Here is a 19,756-nt window from a genome sequence, read left to right as displayed (position 1 = left end):
GAATGGAAGAGGACTAGGTGGGGTGGGAGGGGTTCTGGGCCTTCAAGGCTGTGAGTAAGTAGTGGAGGAGGCAGCTCTCTCCAGTCTGCTTTTAGAGTCTGCAGCTAAAATGGAGCCTGCATCTACACAGGGAGCCCCTGAGCGGCCAGCACTGTGGGAGAGCTGGAGAGACAGGGACGTATCCCAGGGCTCCCAAAAGATTCTACACCGCCCAAACACTTCCATAAAGAAGTAGATATGCCACACCACCAAGAAACGGTTTCATAATACAAATCCCGGACCAAATTAAACAATGTAAGCAGTGCATCGCTGTTTCTAGACTCCTAGAATGTAAGAGACAGCATTTGTTTCTGAACTTGCCTGGCTCTGCTCTTGCTGTTTCCCCCGTTTGAAATGCTTCACTGCCGACCACTCTTTGGCCAACGCACTAAATTCAGTTCTCAGCTGAAATGTCACCTCCTTGGAGAAGCTTTCTCTGTCTACCCAGCCACAACTACCGCTCTGTACTATCCCATCACTGTTCTGCTTTCATCATAGCACTTATTATCACCTGGTTGTCCTGTCCATGAATTTTCCTCATTTCATTGTCTGTTTTCCTCTTAGGGAATGCAAGCTCTATGAGAGCAGGGGCCTTGTTCACCAAAGTGTTACCAGCACTTAGAACAATGCCTTGCACATTGTGTGTACTCAGTAAGGAACTAGTGAATAAATCCGTTTGTTTAACCTGATACCTGCATTTTATGGATGAGGGAACTAAGGCTCGGGAAGAAGTGACTGGCCTGAAGTTACACAGCTGGGGGCAGAGGTGGGATTTGAATTCAGGTCTTCAGCCTCCCTGGCTGTTTTGTTTTGTTTTTTACCACCCCACAGTATTTTAATCTTTCTCAGGTTTACCTCTTTCCCTCTCTTCCTTTTTTTCCCCACACAACTAAGAGTCTTTACGGGCTATGCCGAGAATTCTACATAAGGCACACCAAGTCTTAACAGCTCCTACCTACTCTTTCCTCCATTAAATCACAGTTTTATCTTTTTGATTTGTTCAACGAAATAGGAGTGCCTACTATGTGATGGGGATGAGGCTGTAACACTAAGCAAGACAGACACAGTCCTTGTCCTCATGGAGATGATAGTATCATCTACCTTATGGATTTTATAGTGCTTGGCACAAAGTGCTTGATAAACATGAGCTGTTAGGTCCAGTGGTTAAGAATCCGCCTTCCAAGGCAGGGGACACGGGTTGAATCCCTGATTGGGGAACTAAGATCCCACATGCCGTGGGGCAACTAAGCCCACACGCCACAACTAGAGAGCCTGAGTGCCGCAACTACAGAGCCCACACACTCTGAAGCACGCACGCCACAACTAGAGAGAAGCCCGTGCGCCGCAATGAAACATCCGACGTGCCACAACTAAGACCCGACGCAACCAAAAATAAATAAATATTTTATTTTAAAAAAAGGTGCACCGTTACAACTCCCTGAACAAAAAGGGGAGCAAGTGATTTTCCCACTGAAGATGTGAAGGAAGTTTAGGAGTTCTCATGGAGCACTCACTTCCCTGGAGCAACCTGACGACTCATTTTTCTCTGTAGCTGCTTTGCTCTGCTGCCACATCTGGAGATGGCCTTGGCCATCTCTCAGTAACTCAGCTTCCAGACACCAAACTTTCCATGGTCCTAATCTTAGGGGAATGACGGAGTAGCTGATCCTGATCTTGGCTTTGAGGCCAGGCCATTATGGGACAAAAGTGAGCACACTGGCCTCTGATTCTGTCACTGCCAGCTGTTAGCAGGCAGGGCTAATGCCTGTGATGACAGGCAGCTGTACCTTACCCAAACTTTATGCTACTTCTTTTCGTGCGGATTCTTTTCGTGGGCATTCGTTGGCAGTTTCCAAGGATGCTGGATGACACTTAAATCCATGCTGAAACTAGGGGTGGCACCAGTCAGGTCTTGGACATTTACCAGAAGCATCCTTTTTGGCTCTGGCCATACATATCACTTGAGGATGCCCATCCACCCTGGGACAAGGACCCCACCCTTCCTCCCAATTTCAGGAGCCAAAATGCTGATCATTTAAAGGCCACGGATACTAGGTGTTTTTCACCCTTTCTTCGGTGTTTGCCTTTCGGTAGTTAGAAAACCTTGACCCCACCGAGAGGCCCAGTGGGAAGGGCCTTAGCCACTTGGGGGTGGTAGTGGCCGCAAGGCAAAAGAGCCAATGAGGTTGAGAGTATTGTTTAGGCTGGACTTGGCTGCTCTCCAGCCTTGAAAGAAGGTTACGGTCACTTGCGGGGCTGGGGAGGGAGGAGCCTGGGAAAAGAACTACTTACTGGCCACACCCCTGGGTTCTCTACTGGCGAGGTTCTATTTACTTCTCAAAAGCAAATTACTCACAGCTCAGTGGCTAGCAGCCCTTTCGGCCTGCGCCTGCGGTAACTCCAGTCAGAAACTGGACACCAGGCTAGGCTCCTCCTGCATTGCAGGAGAGCAGATGAAAAGAACCCAGGAAACCAAACTCCTAGGCAATGCTCCACACACAGCCCAGAAATGCAGTTTCTTGACTAGAAATTGGAGTTTCAGAAGCCCAGAGCAAAAATAGCCAAGAGCAGTATTACTCACCAAAATATAGATACGAAAAGCTTGCCATTTAGTTTTTTTCCAGAAGAGTCCTAGGAAGGCATCTTAGTTGACAAACGTTAGCCAATTGTCTCTATTTCCCCCTCTCTCAATGGAGACGTATGAATTAGTCATTCCTGTCCCTGACCCAAATATTAACAACCACACTTAGTTTGATGAACACTTGACTGAAATTCCTGGGACAATTTTACCTCATGCTAAACACAGCAAAAAACGAATCTTGCCTGCTGTGCTCCACAGCTGGGTCCAGTTACTCCTGGTTGTTCTCCAACCCAGGAAGGAGGTGGAGTGTGGTGCATTAGGAAGAACTCGGGCCTTGGAGTCAGGGGGACCTTTGTGTGTGAACTCAAACAAGCTGCTTTCCTCAGCTGTAAAACGGGAGCCAGAATACTGACCTCACAGGCATGGGGCTGTTGTGGAATTATTTGATGTACTATGTCTGGTACACAAGTAGGTACTCAATAGAAATCTTTTGTCTTGTTTTGCTTCTAAGTGTCCACAATAATAGCATTTTCTCTGTTACTGTTTCTGGTTTCTCCATTGTCTCCCTAAGGAAGGAGATGAATAGAGAAGCTATATATTGCAACATTAGCCTTATAAATGTAACTGCATCTGGCCAACATCTACCATTTCATTCAGCAGCTACTTAGTAAGTGGCTACTATGTGCCAGGCTGTTCTGCAGGACAGGGATATAGCAATGAACCAAATAAATCCCCTGCCCTCAGAGAACTTACATTAATTACAGTGGAAGACAGTAGGTAAGTACAATATACAGTAAGCCAGATGGTAAAAAGTGCTATAAAGAAAAATCAAGCAGAGAAGGGAAATGAGGCAGGGGAACAGATTGCTATCTTATTTTATTATTTTTTTTGGCCGCACCACGCGGCATGCAGAGCTTCCCCAACCAGGGATCAGACCCGTGCCCCCTGCAGTGGAAGCACAGAGTCTCAACCACTGGACCACCAGGGAAGTCCCAGATTGCTATTTTAAATAAGGTGGCCAGGGAAAGATTCACCGAGCTGATATTTGAGCAAAGACCTGAAGGAGATGAGGACTTGAGCCATGCCATTTTATCTGGTGATAACAGCTCTGTATGGTGGAACAAGCAATGGGGAAGAGAGAAGACCAAAGAGGTAACAGTAAGATAGATAACTGAGGGCCATTGTAGGTCACTACAAGGATCTGGACTTTTACTCAGAGTAAGGCTGAAGCACCGAAGGATTCTGACCTTGGGTTTTAAAGGGAGCATTCTGGTTGCTATGTTGAAAATAGGTTCAAACACCAGGCAAAGCAGAAGCAGGGAGGCCAGTTTGGAGGATATTTTGAGTTCAAGAAAGATATGATGGTGTCTTGAACTAGTGGTAGTAGCTGGACTGAGGATTATTTTTTGAAGAGAGCTAACAGACTGGATGTGGAAATGAAAGGAGTCAAGGATGTTTTTGGCCAAGCGATGGAGTTGCCATTTCCTGAGAAAACTATGGGAGAAGCAGGTTTCTAGGGGAAGACAGGGCATCTTAGGCATATTCATATTAAACTTTCAAGCAGAGATGTCAAGAAGGCAGCTGAGGGCTACCCTGGTGGCACAGTGGTTAGGGATCCGCCTGCCAATGCAGGGGACACGAATTCAAGCCCTGGTCCGGGAAGATCCCACATGCCATGGAGCAACTCGGCCCACATGCCACAACTACTGGGCCTGCACTCTACAGCCCATGAGCCACAACTACTGAAGCCCGTGCGCCTGCAGCCCATGCTTTGCAACAAGAGAAGCCACCGCACATGCACCACGATGAATAGTGGCCCCTGCTCGCTGCAACTAGGGAAAGCCCACGCGCAGCAACAGACCCAACGCAGCCATAAATAAATAAATAAATAGATAAATAGATTAAACATTTTTTTAAAAAGGCAGCTGAATGCTCTAATCTGGAATCAGGGAAGAGAGCTGGTCTGGAGAAATAAATGGTTAAGTTGGAGGCTGACTCCAGATAATGGTCTTTTAAAATATTTCTAAGAAAAATGGAGATCCTCCCTTTGCCAACTATTTCCAAAAGTTTTTTCCTAGAGTATCATCAATTTCTTTGGCTACTTAAACCCACTTTACTTCAAGAGGCTAACAAGCTTTTTATGCCTAGAACTTCTTCTGCAGGTAAAATCATCTCTACAGCTCTCTTAAAGTCAGACTTACACTGTGGAAGGTCAAGTGAATATGGTGCAGAAATGACAGGGTCCAGGATGCCACCATTTAGGGAGAGAGTATACCAAGGGGGACTCGCAAGGACAGGACCAGCTCCCCAACACCCCCAAAAGGGTCAAGATTTTAAACAGTTTAAAAATAAAAAGCTTCACAAACGTCTTACCAAGATTTAATGTACATTTATTCTTAACACGTGGAACATATAGTATAAAGATTTCATACTGAATAAATGATATTCATTAAGCCAAAAAAGGAAAAAAGGAGGAATTTACATCAAGTTTTAGCTACATTGTTTGAAATACAAATATGCAGATTTTATCACTGAAAAAATCTCAATTGTGTTTCTTCATCAGGAACTTCAACTGAACCTAGAACTTTTTCACACCTCGATTAGAAAGAAAACAAAACAAAACAAAAACCCAGAAAAAAATAAACTATAAGTTGATTGGCTGCTGAGACAGCAAGGACTTTTTACAGAGACCTGTACAGCATCGCACCAAGAGGGGCGATGTCTGGCAAGAGATTAAATAGCTGTGTCTCGCTTTGTGCAGGTCACCAACTTGTTAACTCGTCATACTATAAAGGGGTAGCTGGGAGGGGGTCCAAACTGTGGGGATCCAAGGGTATGTGCAATGTACAACGTCATATATATACACACGTGGCAGCGCAGCCGCTGCAGCTAAAGGTTAAAACCAGTTCTAAGAGGTGATCTCAGGGTTATTCATACAATCAAGGAGGAGAGAAAGAGGTCAGGGTGTTGTAGGTTCACACATGATACTTTGGGGGAAAAGCCTTTTTTTTTTTTTTCTCCTCAACGTTTAACTAAAAACATTTTTAAAAACTACAGCTTGCTGCTGACCCAGCGTTTTCTCTTGTTTCCATGTGAGACATTATTATTACAGTATGTTTACAGTATCAGGTGTACAGTACAGTACATGAAAGGGTCTACACTCTACTGCACAGGCCTCTCCAGTGAACAGGGTTTGTCCACAACTGCGAACTTCTCGGTTCCTGCAAGATTGTGAATGTACAACAATAAACCATACACAGTTCAGCAGTCACCATTTTTGTCCTTCAGGGGTTTTTTTTTGTTTTTTTTTTTCCTTTTTTTTTTGTTTTTTTGTTTTTTGTTTTTTTTAACCATTAAAAACATTATGAAATGTGGCATCCCCTTGATGCAAGGACTGGGAAAGCCATTTTTATTTTTATTTTTTTTTCCCCAAACTCACTGTAAACGACAGTAACTTTGGTTAAAATAAAAAAAGTCTTCTATGTAGGCAGAGCTTTGTCTTTTCAAATAGGGCAGGGTCCTGAGGGGAGTAAAGTGAGGACAGGGAATAGAAAGATCGGGAGGAAGAAGGGGCGAGAAGGAAGAGAAAAGAGAAATAGGAGAGACTTTTTTTTCCAAGGGAGAAGCTGGACAGCACAGGGTAAACTGGATTCTGAGGTGGTTTTGCATAAATAAAGGGCAACAGTCAGTTTCTAAGTTCTCCACACACGCACACGCACACAGGGAGGGAGGTGTCCCACGGCTGTCATGACTGGCCAATCAAAAACAGTACATCGCAAATGACTTGTGAAACCAATGAGTTCATCAACGGTGATACCGAGATGTCCAACAGCCGTGACTCATACAGCGTGAACTCCGAGTGGTTCTCGTCCACCTTGGCCAGGGCCAGCAGCGCACGGGCAGCCCGTCGCATCATGTCCACACTAGTTGGCTCAAAGGGCGGGTTCTGCATGTGGAGCAGGCTGGCCTGGCTCTGCTGGAACTGTGTGGCAGCAAGGCTATCCTCCAGGAAGCCCAGGAGGTTGCCGATGCTGCCTTTCTGCACTGCAATGGCACGGGCCGCCAGGCTGTCACCCTGTGCCAGGTTGGCTAGCAGTACCACAGCCATCTCCCGGCACACCGGGTTCTTTCGGTCACTGAGGAAGCGCACCATGGTGCTGTACAACTTCTCCAGGCGGCTGAAGGGGGGTGTGGCCAGGATCAGGTCCACATTGTTGTCCTGGATGCTGAGTTTGCTGAGGGTTTCCAAGACCAGTCTCTGTGGGGAGAGGACGGCGTTGGGGCCCAGGGTGGAGAAGGGGTCCTGGGCTTCAGCTGAAGGGCAGACTGCCCAGTGTAGGAGTCCATCCAGGACAGGCAGGCAAATGCTCTCTGGGTATGGGGAGAGGTCCAACTGCCCCGAAATGTTGGCGAGCGTGACCAAGGTGTTTTCCCGAAGCATCTCCAAGCAGTCCCACCACCACTCCACTTTGTTGCAGCTCACCCCTTGGTCCTGCTCCTCCTCCTTCTCGTAAGTCAGTGGCGCCTGCTTCCGTTCCGGGTGCTTGTGGTGCAGAAGGATCAGCTTGCCCAGGATGAGCAGCAGCCCCGGGTGCTTGGACATCTCAAAGTCGTTGCCTGGCACAAATGACAGACTTCGGATGGTATTGGAGACACAGACGCAGCGTTTGGCAAGGGAATCCTGCCAGTCCAGAAGGGTACACAGTGGGGTCTCATCTTTACTGTGGGGTTCATCCTCTAGGATCTTGATGTTCCGATGGCTCTGTGCTGGGCTGATGCCAAATGGAAACTTGCTGCTTTCCTTGGTGGCCTCTACACTCTTAGCTCCCTCCTCGGTCAGTGTGCTAGACCGGGTGGACAACATGTCATCCATAGTGGCTGTGATCCGTTTTTCTGGAGGGCCATCAGTCGGGGGGCCCTCCTGCTCTGTTGTCCCTGGTGTACCCTCTACTGCTGTGACATACTTCCGAGTGACTGGTGGGCAGGGTACATGAGGCCGGGAAGGCAGCAGCTCTGTTTTGCTCTCAAAGTGGGTCTGGATATGCTCAGTGGTGTCCCCCCCACCAATCCGCCAGTGCAGCAAGCCACTGTCAAACTCCTGCACGCGCCCAAGCTTATCTGAGCAGTCCACCACGAACGGGTCATTCTTTTGCACGATCTTTACTGGAAGCCTGTCAAACTTACTAATCAGTTTCTCCTCACTATTCTCTGAGGCGGCTTTGTCCTTGCCCGCAAAGGCCATCTCCTCATCATTTTCAATTACTTCCTCCTCTTCTTCCTCCTCTAGTTTGGGACCTAGAAGGTCTTCCTCCTCCACCCCCTCCATAGGAGCCGGACTAGACGCTTTGCTGAATCTCCCAGGGTCCAGTAGTGTTCTCTGTCCTGGGTCACCCACCTCATACTCCTTTAAAATGCCAAAGATCTCAATCAGGCAACGTCGGAAATATTCCACAAGGAGCTCTAGCAACCCTGGGAGCTAGAAGAGAAAGAACAGGAAATAAATTAAGGGAGAAAAGTGGGCTAAGAAGAGAATCCTTGACTTGAGAGGCCTGCCAAGGTCTTCTATCTAATCTCCCCTCTTCCCTTCTAGGTCAGATGTCTGTATCACTGGGAGAGTCAGAGTTCTCCTTTCCCAAAGGCTCTCCACAAATCAAGTCATTTGAACTCTCCTCTGCTTAGCACAAAATTCTTCCTTCTGCCCAAACAATCTTCACACAAGCCTGCTTCAGCAGATGGACCACTGACCAGCAACCCTGCACCTCACCTACCAGTGCCACCCACCTCTCAGCCTCACCTTTCTCAACCAATTTCTGCTTCTCTTCACCAGGCCCAGTTTCCTACCCGTTGGTCACTGCCATTGTCCCTCTTAGGACACTCTCTACATTCCATTGCCAAGTGGAGCCCAAGGCTAGGCATGGTGGGATAACACCTTCCAACACAATGCAGGGTGGACAGATATTCATTTGCTCTCTTCCCCAAGCTCCCCAACTTTTCCAGGAGGCTGGACCTCTGTGCGTCATGTAACATAATGAGTGGGATGAGGCTTATATTCTCTAAACACTGTTCCAAGCTGGTGCCAGACAGACCCAAATTTCAGCTTAGATTCTGTACAGGCCATTTACTACTCCCAGCAGAAAACATTAATCTCCAGTCAGATTAATCTCTGGCTAAAGAGTACAGCAGAAAGGAAAACACAGGGCTTTAGACTTAAACAAAGACCCAGGTTTGAATCCTGGCTTCCCCAGGAACTATCTGTATGATTTAAACTCTCTGAGCTGTAGCTTTCCTATCTTTCCACTGAAAATGATGCACATTCCTAAACTTTACAGGCTTGTTCTAACGTCTAAATGGAATATGTCAAGTGCCTGGCTTATGGAAATTGCTCCATCAATATTTGTTCCTTTTCTTTCTCATGGGAAGCAGGCTTTGGATTCAGAAAGACTGCTAACAGCTGTGTGAACCTGGGCAAAGATAAGACTCTGAGCCTATTTACTCATCTCTAAGAGGCCACATCTGCCTCAGAAGGCTGCAGTGAGGATGACACAAAAGAAAATATGAAGTACCTAGCACAAAGTGAGGGCACAGTAAATGGGAACTATTAATAACGATGCCCCCCTAGTCAACTCCTAAACAGATGGGCTGGTAGGTGCTGAGGATGATCAAAAGAAAGAGTAGGATAGTGCAGAAGAAACTCTTCCCAGCTGAGAAAACTCCAGGTGCGTGTCTATGGAGAAAAGGTCTGGAAAACCACCTCTACATTAACTGCCCCCCCAGCCCCCGCCCAGCAGCGTGCACTTCTTTACCCTTCCCATTCTACACCTTAGGAAAAATGGGATCAAGAAAGACCTCTTCTATTCGGAGTGGATGAAGAAAGAAAGGGAAAATAAAGAAACTGCTCTACTCACTGACAGACAACAGGTTCTTCTTGGTAGTCTAAAAAATATGGTGTCCTCACTGACGTCAACAGAATCTGCATTTCTTACCAATACCAACAAGTTTCTCCCTTTGAAGTCAATCCTGATTGACTAAATTACACAATTATTGTTCTCAGTATTCTAGGCCCATGGCTGGTGGCAAAGTACTGGCATAGAAGGTATCAGACAGCAAGTGAGAGAAAGGAGACCATGTTGGCCAGGGATGGCTTAATTCCCTGGTCACTTAGCATCATCTCCTTCAAGAAGATCCCAGGCCCTCCCAATCTTCCCCGGGCACCTGTACTCACCTGACTGAGGTTGAAAGTCATGATGCTGTTGTCATCATACAGCAGGATGTTAATGGTGTCTAATGCCCACGTGCTCTCTGCCAGCAGCCCAGACTTGAGGGACATCATTACCCGCCATGCCTCCGGGGTTCCTGAAATAAACCTCCACGTCGTCCATCCACCAAGCCCAGGTTGGCAGGAGGCACCCCCCACCCCAGAGCTGGCTCATCAGTCAGGCTACTCTGAAGAGAACACATGGTGAGAGGCAGTTCCAATCTGGGAGATGACACACATCTGCCCCTCATGGCTTCTAGGCTCTCTTAGGACATCACTGTGTGGCAATTCCTTTAGTAAAGCCTGACATCAGCTGATTTCTTCCTTACCCAAAGTTCTTTGGCTCTACTTTAGTCAACACTGGACCAGATTTTAATTCATCCAGAACATCAGGATGGAGAGAGAACAATGAACAAGATGTAAAGAGGCAGATTAAGCAACCCAATCAAGGAGGTCTCCTTACCGATGTCTTTCATCGTGAGCCGCCTCCTCTGCTTCAACACAGGCTGTGTGGCTTCAACAGAGCCAGGTGGGAAGGTGATGTCCCGCCGAATCATAGGGGGCTGCACAGGGGCAGGTGCTATGTGTGAGGCAGGTACTGGGGGACCTGCCTTCTGCATCTTCATCCCGGAGTGCAGGAATGGAGACTTGCTAGGAGAGGTGCGGTTCTCCATTGGCCGGGGCAGGGGAGCAGGGCTGGATACCTGAGGAATGTGATTCTGCATGCTTGGTGGGGGCTGGTAGTTGGATGGAGGGGGCCTTGTCATGGGGGGCACGGGGGCAGAAGGACCATATGGGGGCTGGCGTGTGCCATGGGAAGGCCATGGGCCTTCATGGTTGGCTCTCTGATCCGTGTGCAGCATTTCATCTGTTCGGTTCACGCCATGATAGGCAGCACCTTGCGGGGCAGAGCCCGTGCTCTGCCTGTTGGCGTAACTGTAGGTCATGTCATTACGCCCCTGCCACATGGTGCCTTGCTGAGCAACCTCAGCCGATGCCTGTATGGGGCCGCCCATCATCTGCGGTGGCATGTTCTGCTGGGCACTGGAGCCAGGGGGTGCTGAGACACGGTCTCGGCCAAACTGGAATGGAAACTGGTTCTGGGGGCCGCCTGCTGGTCGGCGCTCAGTAGCAGCAGTGGCAGGATAGGCATTGCCATACTGGTTGTACACATCTTGCTGAGGGGAAGGCTGAGCAGCTTGTTGCTGGCTGGCAGGCTGGGGCTGGGCTGGGGGCAACTGCTGCTGCTGGGGCTGCCCCTGCCCCGTGCTGTACGGCACACTGTACATCTCCCCTTCGTGCCTCTTGGCAGGAGGGCCATATGTGCCATCCATCGGCCGCTTGTAATTCTAAGACGGGGACAAGCACAGGAAAGGTTAATACTCTGCACTCAGGGACACAAGACCCACAGCTGCCCAGATGCTACACCAGACACCTGCTGGGCTTACTTCTGCCCCTCTAGAAGAGAGGACACAGACTCCAAGGGAACAAAGGAATCACCTTTATGAGTTATCTTTTGAAGTTGTTTCTGAAAGCAAGAATCATTCTCTATTCCCTCTGGCTCTCCCTTGCTCTAAGTAGAAAAATGTGGAAAAGTTCAAAACTCAAAATAAGGCCTGTTTCTAACCCTTTTGGAGAACTAGAGACGGGACTAGACTCCAAACAGGGAAGAGACTGAGGGCCTGGCTCTTCAGACAGAAGCGGCCATCGGGGTGGGAGAAGAACACCAAAGAATCTAAAGTGGACTTCACAGACTGCACAACTTAGCCTTCTAACTGGCTCTCGGGGGAACCTGTGTGTCAGCTCACCCGCTACCCTCCTCACCTGCTGCTGCTGCTGATACATCGTGGTCTGCTGGCTGGGGAAGGGGCTGCTGGAAGGGGTGCCTTGAGCGGAGAACTGATTGCCATAGGAATCATGTCTGCAGGAAGGAGAGAAACAGAGGATCAGGGTGGGAAGTGGGGAAGCCTGAGCCACAGTGGCACTGAGACCAGGTTTTACTTACCGTTGCTGCTGCGGCTGCGGCTGCGGCTGCGGCTGTGCGGGGTAACGGCTAGGAGAATACATCCCCGAGTCTGGGTTGGAAGGCATGAGATTCGGCTGTGGGGCTGCAGTGCCCATGTTTCCCTCGGGTCCTATTCCGGGCTCCGTCCTAAACAAAATTGGAGAAGCAGGTTGAGTCCATGATAGTTGTGGGGTGCTGGTGTGGGACAGGGGTGGGAGGTGGGGCGTGCTTACCTCACTCTGTCATAAGGACCTCCATAGGGATAGTGCTGTCGCGGTCCCATCGCCACATTTCCCAGCCCAGGGCCGGCAGCTCGACTGTAGGGGTCCCCCATCCCGCCGTTAGGGCCCTGACCTGAGGACATGAAGGGATCACTCCCCGGAGCTAAGAGCAAAAGGGAAGACGATGAGCAAACTGGTTCGTCAGTAGGCGTAGCAGCCTATACCTTGCCTGCCCCAAAGACCCAGGCCCTCTTCAGAGCTCAGGTTTGTACCAGGTCTTTAACAGAGATCTAAAATGGCCCCAACCAGCAAAGAAAACACACTGATAAAGGGATGACAAGGTGAGGCCAGGGAGAGGGAGACAAGAAGGGAGGATGGCTCGACAAGAAACCTTAAATCACTCTCAAGTCTACCCACCGCCCCCGCAATTCCCCGTCCTCAAGGAAGTAAGGCAAACAGCAGTTGGTCACCTTTCCTCATGCTGCCATAAGGATCCTTATTTGGCTCGTAGGACATGCGCCCCATCATGTCAGAGGTATTCATACTGGGCTGGTACCCAGGGTTTGGAGTCATGGAATTCCGCTTTTGGAATGTGGGGTCACTTCCATCAGGAAAGGCATCCTGGATCCCGACCGAATTGCTCCTGCTCCAGAGTGAGGAAAGCCAATTAGACCCCAAATAAAGGAATTCCTCCAATAATGCAAGGCACATGGGAGTCACTGGTTGGACAGGCAGAGCAGGGACCGCCCTGGGCTGCACAGGAGCTCATGCACTTCTGTCCAGGATCCCCCAAACCACCTGTCCCTGTTCCAGGCCTTACCTCATGCCTGGCAAGGGGGGGATCTGGCTGTGTGGTGTGGATGCTGGAGTTGGTGGCTTCAGGTCTCCCCCTTCTGCCATGGAACTGCTGGTTGACTGAGGTGTCTGTGGCCCCTGCATTGACCCTGATCCCGCTGTGGACAGAGATGCAGGGTGAGCAGGAAAGTGTTTAACTCTCACAGCAACACACAAATGCCCTAGGATCTCTTTGAAGCAGATCATTATAAGGCTAGAACTAGGGTTCTTTAAAACCTAAATAACCCTCCTCAAGAGAGGATCTGCAAGGCCAGTAATAAAGAAGGAAATCTGACAGCGCTATCGCTTTTTGCTGCTGTTCACATTTGGAGACCAGGAGTGGTGTGGCGATGCCATCAACATGCTGGTGATTCCTTGAGTCTGTCAGCTTCCCTGACTACTTTTCTTTACTTCCCCCAAGGACCCTACCTAACCTATAACACATTGTTATGCTGGTACACAAGCTCCCAGTAAGAGGCCCTGGAATGCTAGATGGGGAGGTTCCATCTTGCCCCAAACCTGCAGAACACTGCAGGAGCCCAGGAACTCCTATTCTCAAGCATCTAACCCAGTGGCACTGTGCAGTTTCAAATGTTCCCTTAAGCTGATGAGCACAGAACTACCCATAATTAATGTCTCCATTAGCTACCATTCCCAGCAGCAGATATCCCACTGATTAGGCCTCCCCAGCTGATGAGTCATCTCAGGCACTCACTATACCCTCAGAGGTCAACACCAGGGCGCATGTGTTTACACCCACCTTCTAGGAGCCCTGGCCTTCTTCCCTCCCCATGCTTGTCCAGGCCCCATCCTCCTCTCAGAAAGCAGGGTGGGCAGAGGCACTCCCAGCAGAGAGCTCCATTCATGTTCCCTCCCCACCCCCTCCTTCCCATTCATTACCATCTCAGCTCCCTGGGGAATTCAGGGCTCTAGTCTGAGCTGCATTCTAAGGCGCTGACATCAGTGAGCCAAAGCTCCCAGATGGCCCTGCCTCACTGCTATTTGTCAGATTTCCCGACTCCTTTGGTGTCCCTCCCACTCACTAGTTTACAAACATTTGGCAAGACGCCAGGTGCACAATGAAAATTAAAACTTAAGGGCTGCTGCAAACTATCTCCCAAGGGAGTCGCCACTGCCCGCTCTTTAGTCTGCCAACCTGTTAAGCTCTGTGGTAGGACAAGGCAAAGCACACATCCCTGGTGGCAGGCACTGGTGAATAAGGAACCTGGACCCTTGAATGCTACCCCTTTTATTTTTTTCATTTTTTTAAAACATCTTTATTGGAGTATAATTGCTTTACAATGTTGTGTTAATTGCTGCTGTATAACAAAGTGAATCAGCTATACATATACATATATCCCCATATCTCTTTCCTCCCACCCTCCCTCTCCCACCCCTCTAGGTGGTCACAAAGCACCGAGCTGATCTCCCTGTGCTATGCGGCTGCTTCCCACTAGCTATCGGTTTTACATTTGGTAGTGTATATATGTCCGTGCCACGCTCTCACTTCGTCCCAGCTTACCCTTCCCACTCCCCATGTCAAGTCCATTGAATGCTACCCTTGAAGGGTGAGCCTTGGTGAGGCTGCTCACCCAATCCTTACCAGGAGAGGGAGGCTGGATCTTGGGCTGGGACTTCTTGGAATCAGCAGCTGCAAAGATGTCTGGGGGAGGGTCTTCTCCCCGTTCGATCTTGCACTCAAAGGCATAGAGACATTGGATGTACTGCTTTTTCAAGGAGCTGGCAGCACTGCTTGAGGTGCCGACATTGAGGTTGGTCGCAAGTTCCCGCCATTTTTTGTTCTTGTTGACCTGTACAACCAACCAGAAGAGTTGGGGGTACATCTTCCATCTGGTCTTCCTGCCCACATACCCCAAACCCCATCAGGCTACCAGGTACTCATCTTGTGATATCACAGTTCCGTTAACCACAAAAGTTAACCTTGCTTGTGGAGAGTCCACAATAAACATTAAATCCATGGCTTCCCTCTACCCTCAGCAGGTTTTATCCACAGATCACTGCAACTGTCAGACAGTGCTTATTCAAAATAGGGCAAACCTTACACCACTATTAGAGAGAATGTAATTCAGAAGGTATGGGCTTTGCTTTACACAAGTGTACTGCTGAGAAATGATGTGCAAATCACCATCAGATCCAAATCATATTTTAAATGAACTGATAAAAACTAACATTTTATAAAATGGAGACGTGTGGCAATATCAACGACCACGCTGCTTGACTTTTACTTTGTCAAACTGGGGGTTTTCATAACTGATTTTTTTTCTCAGTGTGGGGCTCCTTCCAAATTTGATACTCTGCGTCACTGCTCCCTGCATCTCAAGGACATATAACTACAAGCCCCTTTCCCTCAGCAGTCACTGTCTTGATTGTCCGGGAGATGCTTCAGACCCTATGACTCCTTTGCCCCTTCCCAGCGGCCGGCCTACAGTTCTGCCTCCTCTCCTCAGCTTCAGCACACACTGATCAAGACCAGTCCCCCAGTCCCTACACTTGGTCTGTCTGCTTTAGCCAGGCAGGTCTCCTTCTTCACGTATTCCTTTTTTTGGGCGCTCTGCGCGGCATGCGGGATCTTAGTTCCCCAACCAGGGAAGGATCCCATGCCCCCTGCAGTGGAAGAGCGGAGTCTGAACCACTGGACCGCCATGGAAGTCCCCTTCATGTATTCTTATGTTTATTCATCCACCATGTGATAAGCCTGTCTCTCAAGGCTAGAAACACTGACTTTCCAGTCCCAATCCACAGGGAGTTCAATATGTTTTGATACCTGCTGGTCTGGTACCTGTGACACCAGAGAAGAGTGATAAGGCAGCAAAGAAAGGAACAACCTAGACGAACACTTCCTAGAGCAGGCAATATCTGAGCAGAGTCTTGAAGGTTGGAGGTGGCACTGGTAGGGTATACTCCAGACTCTTTCCCATCAGCATGACAGGTGGGCCAGTCAACTGCCTCCTCCCTCCCCCGCCCTCTACCTAAACCCTACTAATCCTTCAGAAAAGCTCAGGTCTCATCTTTTGCCTTCTTGGAGCCTTCACAAACTAACTCGTAACAGCACTCTTTCTTCTCTGAACTCTGTCTTTAGAGTTTAATCACATCACTGCATCTAAAAGGTTGGCAACCTTTTGCAAACTGGAAGACAGACCCAGGCTTTGGGATTCCCTCTATATCTCATTTTAGGTCCAGTGAACCCAGAAGCCCACACAATCAACAGTGTGCCAAACCTAACCCAATGCCCCCTTTCCCTTCAGGTAGAAGAGCCCTGACTACGAGAGCTCAATACCAGGGAGAATGGCAGGAATGAACCCAGGGTCACCTCAGAAGCCTGCTGTGGCTCGGCTTCCCACGCTCGTTATGTGGTGGTGTGCACGTGTCTTGCTTTATTTTGTTTTCCTTTTGTGGGGGAGGGGAACGAAGCCTGAGGGAGAAGGAATTCATAACTGACTGTTGGTTGGCTTCATTCCAATCATTTTCTTTTCTGCTGGTGACAGCTGTTTTCTCTTCTGATTTAGAAGGTTTGGAATACACCCCTCCCCACGACGCCTCCCCCTGAGCTCAGCCACACACTCAGATCCAATAGCAGGCTCCCGGTATGATGACTACAGAACATACATAGGAGGAAAGTTTGCAAGGCACAGTGGGCTGTCTGCCAGCGTTGCCTCACCTGTTTGACTCCTGGGCTGAGTGTAAAACAAAGATATAAGTTATTAGGGCAGGCGCAAGGCTCAGGCTGGTGCTCAGTTCAGAGGTTTCCAGTGGAGATTAACCCAATCACTTAAGTCTCCCATACAGAGTGACTAAACACAATTTCCCACCTACTTCTTCCTTCATAAACTATTTCTATTTAATAGCTCCTGAAATCCCATCTCCATTGGGAAGCTTCCTAGAATGAAAGGATCAGCAACCACTCTGGCTTCCCTTGTACCATACTGTAGACCAATTTATGTGACAGAAATCTTGCTGAAAGCTGTTTGATTATCCCCAGCTTTCGACAGTCTCAACAGGATACACACTGTCCCTACATTCCAAATAAGGAAAACGAGGGCTCGGAGTAGTTATATACCTCGATTAAGGTCACATATATCGTAAGTGGCTAAGAAAGAATTCAAAACCAGACCCATCTCTCTTTTTTTTTTTCCAGACCCATCCCTGAACCTTGCCCTTGTCTACTACTCCAAACTGCCTGCCATGGAATCAGAATGCCCACAGACTTGCCCGATTTTTGCAACCCAGGGGGACTCTGGACACATGGTAAGTTAATGCTAATACTTTACACTACCCACGGAGGTCTCAGCCTCCTCCCTTTGCCTTATCTTCTGGAAGGCCCGAGCTCCCTGGTCTGTCAGTATGTGACTCAGAGAGCAGCAGGAGAGGGTGATGTGCCTGTGGGATGCATGGCACCAGTGATGCCACTGAGTACCTAGAGAGAGGCTTGTTGAAACCACAGGGGAAGCCAAGTGCCAGGCACTCACCTGAGTCAATCCACCAATTTCCTTCACAGACACATAGAGGCGGTACAGGTCCAGAGGTTTCCTACCCACAGCAGGCAGATTTGTCATGCCCATGGCCTTCTCCTCCGTGAAGGCCAGATAACGGTCCACCCACATCTTCCTCTCAGGCTCACCACCCAGCTCATACAACTTGGTGATCTTCTCATTGGTTGTAGTAGAAGAACTGGATTTCTGAAAGGGGCAGGTCAAGATTCTTAGGAACTGGTCAGATTCAAAGCCTATGCTAGGGGTCTTAGAAATCCCTCGATTAGGGCAGTGGTAAAGCTTCTCATTCTGGGGTGGCCACTAACATCTGCACTGCCTTCACAAAAACCAAAAGGGAGATAGACGTTCCTATAAAGAAAGAAAGCTAACACTGCCTATGTGTTATGTATTGAGTGCTGTGCTAGAGGCCTTTACACATTAGGTATTATAAATTATCCTGCTCTTAAAAGATAAGGTAGCAAACACAAGGAGGCCATGCCTGAGATCTCATAGCTTTTAAGTAGCAGGACTGAGAGTCAAACCCTTGTCCACCTGACATCAATGTCACTACTCCCATACTACTACCCAGGAGCCTGGACACACTTTTACAGACTGTTTCAGAGAACTCAAGAAACACAAAACATGACCTTGAGACAACTGACTAAAATGAAAGCCAACTCTTCCTCCTCTCAAGAAAGGAAGGGTCCTGCTTGAATGGCTTTGGATATCCTATCCAAGACATGAGGATGACTAAAAGGGTCTAGAAGCCAGAGGTGAACGTCCACAAGAGGTGGCAGTTATGATTTTGATTTCCCCTACTTTATAAGATAGGGAAAATGAGGCATGACAAAGGGCCGAAATAATTTAAATGACTTAAATACTGAGCAGGTCCCCAAAATGCCACACAGTCCAACCAATAGCACACTCAGGACCAATCTAAGAGAGGCCAAGGACCCAAAACCCCACCTGCCTCGTCTCCCACTTTATAGAACGTAGGGCACCAACCATTCCTGCTGTTCTGAGTAAGGTCCAGGAAGAGAAGAACTAGTCCCCCATGGCATACACCATCTATCAATGCATAAGGACAAGGGTCACAGTTTCAGAGAGAGCAGTGCAGAGAATTCTACTCTGCAGGTCTGGCATTTCCTCCATATCAGACAGCTGTGAGAACATGTTATTTACGTTAGGACCCCTTAGGCTAACTCAAACCCAATTCAGTGAACTATTATCCTGGGACCCTTCATGGTAAGAAGAGGTGACAGCACTCTTTTCCAAGATTATCTAGTTGGTGTCATAAAAGGCTGGAATCTAATCACCCTCTCTTCTTTTTCCTTCCTATCACTGAAAGGATGGGACAGAAAGTTGAGGGGTCAAAATATAAATCATTACCTTGGATTTAGATTCCGTCTTGGGTGTCCCATCTGCCTTGTTGTTCATTTTGGTGGCTGGAGTTAACTTGACATCCCCAAGACCCATCATCTCTGGGCTGGCTGCCATCCCTATAAAAGAGAAAAAAGTCCAATAGGTTTGTGACATGAAGATCACTTTGGAAGAAATCCCTGGGGTGAACAATGACTAGGACTTACCTGCTGAATTGTTAGCCATGGTTCCACCCATGGGATATGGGGGTCCCTGAGGGTTGATCATGCCAGCCATACTATTAATCCCTTGTCCATAGGGAGGTCCAGTTCCCATTATGCCCCCTTGATTCATATTGGGGTAGCCTGGTGGCCTGAGGAAGAAGATGCAAAGTGTGAGAGAGAGACAAGAGTTAGAGACACTAAGCTTTCGGATTTGGACTTGAGCTAAATAGGGCTGTGTGAGCCAAGATCATCTAGTTAGGCTTACAAGGAAAAAGTTTATGGCTCCCGCAAACCACAACCATGCACAGAGATATTCTTATCTTCCACCACCCACAAACGGCTCTAAGAGGGTGCAAGCTCCCAAAAGGAACTCACAGCTCAATTTTAAAGGATACACTCCTTGAAGAATGGAGTCTTACGGTGCCTCTTAAATACTGCTTCCTTTTAAGGCATCTCCAAAGTCAAGCTGTGTTTCCATTTAAGGGCCCTCACTATGGCAAAAGGCCTAGATTAAATGCTCAATTTTATTACTCTAGCATGGCACCTGGAGGGGCTTTGCATTCTTTTTATTTTATTTTTAAAATTATACCTCAAAAAACCCTTATTTACTTATTTTTTGGCCGTGTTGCATGGTTTGCAGGATCTCAGTTCCCTGACCAGGGACTGAACCACGGCCACGGCGGTGAAAGCCCAGAGTCCTAAACACTAGGCCACCAGGGAACCAAATCCACCTCTTTATAGTCAATCA

At 48.4% G+C, this 19,756-nt stretch overlaps 1 protein-coding gene across 3 annotated transcripts in view; it reads right to left on the bottom strand.

Moving 5' to 3' along the window:
* Positions 1–4,989: 4,989 nt before the first annotated feature.
* The window catches only part of ARID1A (AT-rich interaction domain 1A), a 73,736-nt gene continuing 58,969 nt past the window's right edge, over positions 4,990–19,756 (bottom strand). For 2 of the 3 annotated variants that reach the window (XM_067724963.1, XM_067724961.1), the window contains exons 9-20: positions 19,012–19,157; positions 18,815–18,924; positions 17,423–17,632; positions 14,539–14,746; positions 12,922–13,054; positions 12,572–12,747; positions 12,114–12,264; positions 11,881–12,027; positions 11,700–11,796; positions 10,339–11,224; positions 9,843–9,973; positions 4,990–8,096 (exon numbers count right to left, since the gene is read on the bottom strand). In XM_067724963.1, the coding sequence (XP_067581064.1) occupies positions 6,366–8,096; positions 9,843–9,973; positions 10,339–11,224; positions 11,700–11,796; positions 11,881–12,027; positions 12,114–12,264; positions 12,572–12,747; positions 12,922–13,054; positions 14,539–14,746; positions 17,423–17,632; positions 18,815–18,924; positions 19,012–19,157 (4,126 nt within the window). In that variant the 3' untranslated portion in view covers positions 4,990–6,365. The remainder of the gene's footprint in view (positions 8,097–9,842; positions 9,974–10,338; positions 11,225–11,699; positions 11,797–11,880; positions 12,028–12,113; positions 12,265–12,571; positions 12,748–12,921; positions 13,055–14,538; positions 14,747–17,422; positions 17,633–18,814; positions 18,925–19,011; positions 19,158–19,756) is intronic. The other variant, XM_067724962.1, reaches the window with a different exon arrangement.

This window comes from Pseudorca crassidens, chromosome 2 (genome assembly GCF_039906515.1).
Source record: "Pseudorca crassidens isolate mPseCra1 chromosome 2, mPseCra1.hap1, whole genome shotgun sequence".
In the NCBI taxonomy this organism is placed as follows: Eukaryota; Metazoa; Chordata; class Mammalia; order Artiodactyla; family Delphinidae; genus Pseudorca; species Pseudorca crassidens.
This window is presented reverse-complemented; position numbering and strand designations above follow the sequence as displayed.